Consider the following 8,099-nt stretch of genomic DNA (forward strand, 5'->3'; position numbering starts at 1 on the left):
GAGCTGGGAGGGCTCTTCCTGCCCGGGGAGGCTTCCCAGGAGTGTGAGGGATTTACAATCCCACCTCTCGCTCCCCATCCCCTGCAGAGTCACCCTGAAGGCCATGCGCAGTGGTAAGCTGCAGACAACTTTGCTGGTGGCCGGCTACTTTGTCTACCTGCTGGTGGGTGCTGCCGTGTTCCAGGCCCTGGAGAGGACTGCTGAGAAGCAGGAGAAAATGGCAGCTGCGCAGATGAAGGAGGCTTTTCTGCAGAACTTCACGCAGCTCACGGTGGTGGAGATGGAGCAGTTCATGAAGGTGAGTGGAAGTCCTTTCTCCCTCCTGTTTCCCCATCAGATGTTGTTCCCTACTTGTCCTCACTGCACAGGTAACTCTTACTGTTTTCCTTCTGATTGTGGTCACTTGGAGGCTTCCAGAAAACCCCTCTGTGGTGTGACCAGGCAGCTCACTCTGATGGCAAATACAACTTATGCAGCCAGACGAAACCTTGTGTATGCTTGATATTAAAAATCCCCATCTCACAATATCCTTGGGGTATTTTGGGTTTTGCCTCCTGTTGATTCTTTTAGTGGGGCTGTGCTCTTACACAATAGGTGGCATGGCAAGAAAAATGAGGCTGTCTGAAATGAATAGGTGTGGCTGCCACTTGGAACAGCATCACAGATAGCACAAAGGAACAATAAGGAAATGTCTGGATGGGGGAAATAAAAACCCAAACAGCTCTAAATAACTACAAGGAGGGTGGCATGATCAGAGTTTAGTTTTTGAGGATGCTGCAGAAGTGGAACAAGTAGCCTGGCCAGGGGAAAATATTTCTGGTCATGGCACAGGAAGATGAAGACGAATATGGCTGTCTCTTCAACTTGGGTATTTTAGAGTTCTATCTGCTATAATGCAGGAGAAAATGAGGAGTTAAAGCCTTGCTGGAAGCATTTGCACATGGAAAACTAGCAGAGCTCTTAATGGCCCACTTCACAGAATAAAGAAATGAGGGGAAGAACTGGTGTTTCTAATAGCAGAACCAGCAATTCAGCCCCTGTTTTACCCATGCATGCATCCTCTTCACCTTGTTTTTATGGGTAGGAAAGAAGGTAAAAAAAAAAAAAAAAAAAAGAGAGCTTTTCAAGAAGGAAAGAAATAAAAAATAAGAGCTTCCAGATGTCCAGTCCAATGTTCGCTCTTTGCTAAAGACAGGGACAACTGGATATTGTTTGCTTTTTAAATTTCCTTTTAACTTAAAAAAAATAAAAAAAAGAGGGTTAAAAAAAGTAACAGTACTTAGAATTAAAACCAAGGAAGAGTCTGAAACTTCCTAAGGTGGTAAATGATAGCACTGGAGAGGTGTGGAAGAAATATTTAGTCAATCCTTGTGTAGCAGGGCAGCCTCAACTCAACTGAAACCATCCCTACAGATGTTCCCCTCTAACCTCCTCTAAAAGGCAATTTTGCAAACATCTGTGTAAATGTGCAAATTTATCTATGTGTATTCATGCATACAGTTTGGAGAAGGATGTGTATGTCAGGCTTTGGAAATCAGTGGACTTTCTCTGAATTTAATTCTGTGACATGAGTCAAAATACAGACTTGAAATTAAATTCTCGGTTTATCTCATGTGTACCCTGGTACAACTCACTGATGTGGGGAGGGATCAGAACTCACTGGGAGGGATCAGAGCCACTGCTCATACAGGTGGGTGATCAAATATTGGCTCCACCACTGCCATCTCAGCTGCAAATCCAAATCAAAAAAACAGCCACCCCCATCTCTTAAACCAGTGCTCTGCCACATCCTGGTCACACACAGGATGACGATTTTCCAATCTACTTGATGTGAAAGAAATGAGTTCCTTGGTCACACTGAAAGAAACAATTTCTCTCCAAACACCCACTAGAAGAGTCAGCACAAATAGGGCAGAAGTTGAACACGTGAAACCACTGGATAATGGTTTTCCAGGCTTGGAGGTGAAGGTGTGAATAGTGTCAGACAATCTCTGAAGTGAGGCGAGTGGTACTCGCAGGAGAGGAGCAGCAGTTGGCTAAACCTGTAATATTTTTGCAGCAAGCACTTCAGAAAAGCATCAGGATGATACCAAACTTTGCTTTTTCTCCCAGAACCTGATTGAAGCCATTCAGAATGGAGTTTACCCTGTTGGAAACGAGTCACAGTTTGAAGAAAGCAACTGGGATTTTAGCAACTCCTTTTTCTTTGCAGGCACCGTTGTCTCCACAATAGGTAGGTCTAATGCTTTCCATTTGTGTGTGCCTGTGTGTCAGTGATGCTTATTATGTCTGGTTATTAAGAAACGAATGGATAATACTTTCCAGGATAAAAACTCCAGCTCTTTGTTGTCATGGGTGGCTCAGTCTTAGTCCTAAGACCTTCCCACTGCACATCTCTTGATGCTTTATTTTGGCTTGTCAGATATCAGTGGCCTTTCATATTATTTCCCACTTGTTCTTTTTTCAAATCATCTGTTATAATTTTCACTCTGCTGATATTTGTGGGTGGGAGATAAACTTCACTTTCCTGGTTTATTCCAGGCTTTTAATCTGAGAGTGCTGTAAAACATTAAAATTGAAAGGAAAGAAGTGAATCCTGCTGGGGCCTGGGCACTGTTTCCATAACCTGTTTTGAGCTGTTAATTTGCATATACAATTAGTAATGTGCCAGGAGGAAAAAAAATGGGAAGGGGTAAAGGCAAATCCTCAGAATTTTACGCTGCTGCTTCAAGCTGTTCTGATCTTTACAGGGCCTGCCTACCCCTACAGGTTTCATCCTTTCTTTCAAATGCACATCCCAAAAAGTGCAGGCCTGCCAGACTTAGGGATAAAACCCATACTGTTGGCACCTGCTTCACAGTCACAGTGGAAGTCAAATCTGTGTTTTTACAGAGTGGTGCTGAGGCCTCACTCCTCCCAGATCAGACCCTAAGCACATCTGATCTGTGAGTGTCACATGTCCCAAAGGCCCCAGCAGTGCCCCAGCATCATGGGAGCTGTGTAAGTGCTGCCTGAGCCCACAGGGAGATCTCCTGTGGAAGGGGAGGGTTCTGACCCTCATCATTTAAAGTGGAATAATCGTTGAAATTGGAATATTTCTGCAACAGGGAGCACAAGACAGGTCATGCATTTGGGAATCTAGTAGCCCAAAAATCACTCAGTTGTTTTGTCTTTTCCCCCAGAGAAAACATTGCATTTTCCAAGGCATGGATGCCTTGACATGAGCTGTGCATGGGAAATGCAGTTGCCCAGGGTCACTGATAGCATAAGGACATACACAAAGTTCAGTATTCTTGCACTCAGGAATGGACCTCATGGGGTCCAAGAGTCTTGAGACTAAGGGACATGTTTGGGGTTGTTCCACTACTTAGTAGGACCTTAAGGCAAATGTCTCTCTGGTATGAATAAATCAGCCACCGGCAAGGTCTGGACTAATTAGCACCATCTATTCTAATGCACACTGCACTGCCTTGGGACTGGAGTCAGTATCTGGACATAGCAACTCGCTGGGATGGAGCCAGGGAGGTCACTAACACACAGGCAGATCAACAGGAGGCTGGAGATGGCTGCATGTGATCCTGACAGCCTGGGACTCCAGCTCTGATGTCTTCCAGATCCTCTGACTTCTATTTTCTGACTTTCCATGTATTTGTCACAGGACAGAGCATGTTTCCCATAATTACTTCTTGATTGTGTTTTTGTTCCCGCTAAGACTGTGCTGGGAACACACAGAGCCACTTTATCTGCTTACTGCCTTTTTCAGAGGAAAAAAATCGTGCATTTGGTCTGAGAAACACTAGCCACACCTTTTAGAGTCAAAGGCAGGCTGGATTGGAGTAAGGGTGAATATGACTGTGAATTGCTGCAGTTCTTTGGAGTATCTCCTCTGACCCAACTTTTTTTTACAGGCTATAGCACATTACATCCTAAAACTGCTGGGGGACAGATCTTTTGTGAGTTTTTGCTCTATTTGGAATCCCTCTGAACATTGTTTTTCTGCACCGTGTTGGTAAGATGCTCTCACTGCTCTGTAAAAAGCTGGGGAAATTCCTCTACAAGAAAGGAATGAGAAAGGTAATTGGTTTTACCTACTCAGGCACAATTATATGCTCATTTCTAGTGTTCTTCTCAACTTCTATGCTGCCTTATCCTCAATTGTATTTGCTCTTGTGCTGGGTTAGATGTTGTTCTAGGGCAGGAAAAGAGACATTCTTCACTTGCAGAGCTAAGCAGACGTGTCTGCCATAGGGGAGATATTCAGACAAAGGGATGCATTTTGTCTTCCCACCTAGATGGCAGAAATCCAGCCCCCTTCAGCAATCAGTGGAGAAATTGGGCATCCCACCCCACTTTTTGAGACACTTATCTCAGGAGCCAACATCCTAGGGAAGTGCATGCATCCCTTGAAAATCAGTAAGGGTGATTAGGCGTCACCTTGAGGCAGCAAAAAGCAGGTGAGCTGTGCAAAGCTGTAAAAATTGGGTGAGGTGTAGAGGTTTAAATGGATTTTAACTCAATGCATAGTGTGTTACCCCTCCTAACTGATTACCCAGTCCTTTAGTCTCCCCTCACCCTTAACTGTGAAAGGAAGCATCAGGATGAAGTTGTCCATTTCAGCCTGGTTGCTGAAAGATGAGGAGACACCTGTAACAACCTCCAGATAGGATGTCTTTTGTCTGGTTTATACCCCAATTTATTTTCAGCTCCTCTCCTTCTCTCAGCACTGCTGAGGAAGTGAGAATAGCTTTTCTGTGTCTCCTACTGTAATTCTCTTTCAGGACAAGGTATGATTTCTACATATAACCCTGTTCAGATTGCTGAATTTCTTGTCATATATGGCAAACTTCAACAGCAGATAAGGCTCAATCAGATACAGACTCAAGCATATACACAATACATGAAGACAAATTATCCACCAGTTGCCATTAATTTCCAGGCAATCTTGGTTTAGAAAATTCTGTACACAGTGTTGCCTTCAGGGGAGGCAATGGCGACCTGGTTGCAAGGAGGCAGCACGGCAGCCCGGCCTCGTCCGGGCTACTCGGGCTAAGGACACACGCAAACACCAATGTGGTGGATGGTCGAAAGCGTTTATTATCTTATCTCATGGGTTTAAATAGTCTTGGGGGACTTTGCTACGTCAGGGGGGGTTGGTAGGGTCTCTAGGGTTAGTCAGGAGTGGAAAACTACTGGGTTAGGTGTGGTTACATGTTCTGGGGGTGGTAGATAATGTGTTGAAGGTGAAGGGGGAAGGGTCTTTCTTTCCGTCACATCCCGGGATCTTCCGTTCGCCTGTCCCTATCTACTACACTCTTCTCATCACAGATCTATGATTTCAAGCTTCATCTAAAAATATAAGTCTTGTGCAGCCTTTACTTTGGAATTCTTACAAAGTAGAGCTGTTTGAAAGTTCTTAAAACAGTATATTCAAAAGAAAATTTTTTTTTTTTTGGTGAGGCTGATTTTTTTGATGTTTCTCATCCTGCTCCCAAGAGTGATCTGCAAAATTGAGATATTTTATCTAGGATTAAAAATACTTTAGAGAGAATATTAATTTTAAGGTAGAATATCAGTGCCTCTTTTGAGAAGCTTCCTACTCATTTTTCATCTTTATAAATGCTCAACCACCTTGTAAAACTGTTCTGAAAAGTGTACTTTTTTGTGATGATGATGGTGATTAATAGAAATGAGAACAGGTTTGCCCCTTTTTCCAAAAAGATCCTAAACTGCTCTCCTACTCAAGCAGGTTCCTACTCCTGGATCTTACATAAGGATCCACATTTTGGATACAGACAGTTAGAAGTTCACTTCCTCATTTCTTGTATAGATATGTAAACTAAAATATTGAATATTCCCACTATTTTTTTTGTCAATGTATGTTATTTGAAGCTATATCTCTTTTAACAAAATACTACTTTGGTCAAAAGAAGTGGGGACACATGTAAATATAAATGGTCTTTTTGTAGACTGTGACTATTAAGTAACCTCAAAACCTTTTTCTGCTGATGACTGTGATAGTTAAACATGTTCTGTCCTCCAGAAATTTCTGCAACATAGGTTTTATTTTCATCAAAATATTTCAGAACACCGAAGTATTCTAATAAGAAATTACATTCTGGATAAATTTATCTCCCTAGGGAGCACATCAGTTCCCATTTCAGCAAAGACACAAGCACGTGAATCACAGATATGAAATCCTTCTGCCTTCAGTCCACTCCTAAGCTCACAAGACATGGGATCCCTGCACTTTTCATGCTGCCTTTATAACATGTTGTAGACCCAGAAAGATCTCTTAGCACAGGATCATTCCACTCTCCTTCCTCTGTTCTGTCATTTACTCACGCTGGAAACTAGAGTTTCTCAATTTAGGAGTGAGGAGTAGTGGAGAAAGCTGTGGGAAGAACTGGGGCATATCTGACTCTGTTGGAATCATGCTCTTCCCAGCCTTCATTCTGGATTCATTGCTGAACTCTATGGATGCCTTGAGGGCATTGAAGGGCTGCAGTTCAGTTCAGTTCAACAGTGATGTGGGAAATGGATTTGTAGAGACAAAGCCCAAGTTCTGGACCATGGCAAGTGAGGACCTGAGAGAGACTGTTTTACAAAGACAGAACTGATCAAAAAGCTTTTTCTTTCATGTCTCAAAAAGAAATAAAACTGAAGTAAGGGACGTGGAAGTGGAAAAGACAGAAAAGTAAGAAATGATGCGTCAGTGGATGATAGGAGAGGTTACAGAAAGGGGGCAGAGGCAATCCCTCGGATCAGCAGCCAAAAGTCTAAGGAACTATCAATGCAGAAGTGCATCCAGTAGTGTGCAGTAAAGCAAGAAATGCCCATTTTCACTGCAGTTAATTTATTAAACAAATATCTCTCAATATAATTTGACATCAGTCTTACTTCTCTAAATGTGTATAAATGCATAACTTATTTCATGGGATCATTAATGACCACAGCAGTGAACAGCTGTCTGGTTACAAATTTACTGTAATGCTTAAACCCCTACATACTGGAATTCCTTTTTTTCTGGGTTGTTTGTTTTTATTTTTGTTTTGTTTTTTGTTTGTTTGTTTGTTTGTTTTTTTTGGTTGTTTCTTTGGTTTTTTTTTGTTTTTTTTTTTTTTTGTGGTTTCTTTGTTTGTTTTTGTTTTTTGTTTTTTGGTTGTTTTTTTTTTTAATAATCAAGGAACTGAAAAGAGAAATAAATCTTGTGCTCTTTCATTAGCTTGATCTTGAAGAATTGACTTACCAGTGATCCTTGCATCATATTTCAACACCTAGTAAGTCTTACAACACTTACAATATTTTAAAAATCCCAAAGAAACAAAAACCAAAAGACTAATTATTTTGCAGTCAAACCTGACACAGTCTAACACAGTGCATAATAGATAATACTGTTTCACCAACTTCCTTTGCAGTACTTTTTCTCTTAGAACTGGCATCTTTTGTGGAACATAAGAGTGTTTACAAGAGACAAAATGTTCTGCGAACTGAAAAGAAGTCAGCAAAAGTGACTCTAGGAAAGGTAAAATAAGAATACCTGATTGTATTTAAACATGCAGATGTATTTTTGCATAAAACCGTGCTGCCTCTTAATTCTTCTTATAAAAAATACATGGGCATTTGACATATGTTAATACAAGAAAATAATTCTTATTCCAGGGGTTATTTGTTTTGAGTAAACCTTAGCCAGAAGGTATTTCTGAGGCCAATCAAAGCAGAATTTTTAAATACTTACAGGTTGTTATTTCTAATACGAAAATCCACAGCTAGTAATTTTGATTAGGAGAATACGTATAAAGAGTAAAATCTCCATTTCTAAGAGCTTGGGTAAGCACAATTCTTTGCTCATTCATATGCTGAGTGCAGACTGCAAGTCAGTATTTAGCAGGGCTGCAGCAGGCAGTGCATGCCTGACCACACTCTCCTATTTTTTCACCCTTCTAATAGCACTGGAGAGTCAAAAAAGCAGTGAAAAGAGAAGGGCATGTATTGAGGAATTTGTTATGCACGATGCACTCAGGCTTCACGCCATTTAGCCGTAGAGATGAGCCCTAACCCAACAGTTATCTCTGTGCACTGCTGTATTTACAGGATTGCAA

General features: G+C 41.5%; 1 protein-coding gene across 1 annotated transcript; it reads left to right on the forward strand.

The window, feature by feature from the left end:
* On the forward strand, positions 1 to 7,715 carry LOC116807247 (potassium channel subfamily K member 16-like). Its single transcript, XM_032745276.3, has 4 exons — positions 1 to 298; positions 2,113 to 2,233; positions 3,909 to 4,074; positions 7,416 to 7,715. The coding sequence occupies exons 1-3, from the start codon at positions 104 to 106 to the stop codon at positions 3,983 to 3,985; spliced, it is 393 nt and encodes a 130-aa protein (XP_032601167.3). The 5' UTR covers positions 1 to 103; the 3' UTR covers positions 3,986 to 4,074; positions 7,416 to 7,715.
* The last annotated feature ends 384 nt before the right edge of the window (positions 7,716 to 8,099 follow it).

This window comes from Taeniopygia guttata, chromosome Z (assembly GCF_048771995.1).
Source record: "Taeniopygia guttata chromosome Z, bTaeGut7.mat, whole genome shotgun sequence".
NCBI lineage: Eukaryota > Metazoa > Chordata > Aves > Passeriformes > Estrildidae > Taeniopygia > Taeniopygia guttata.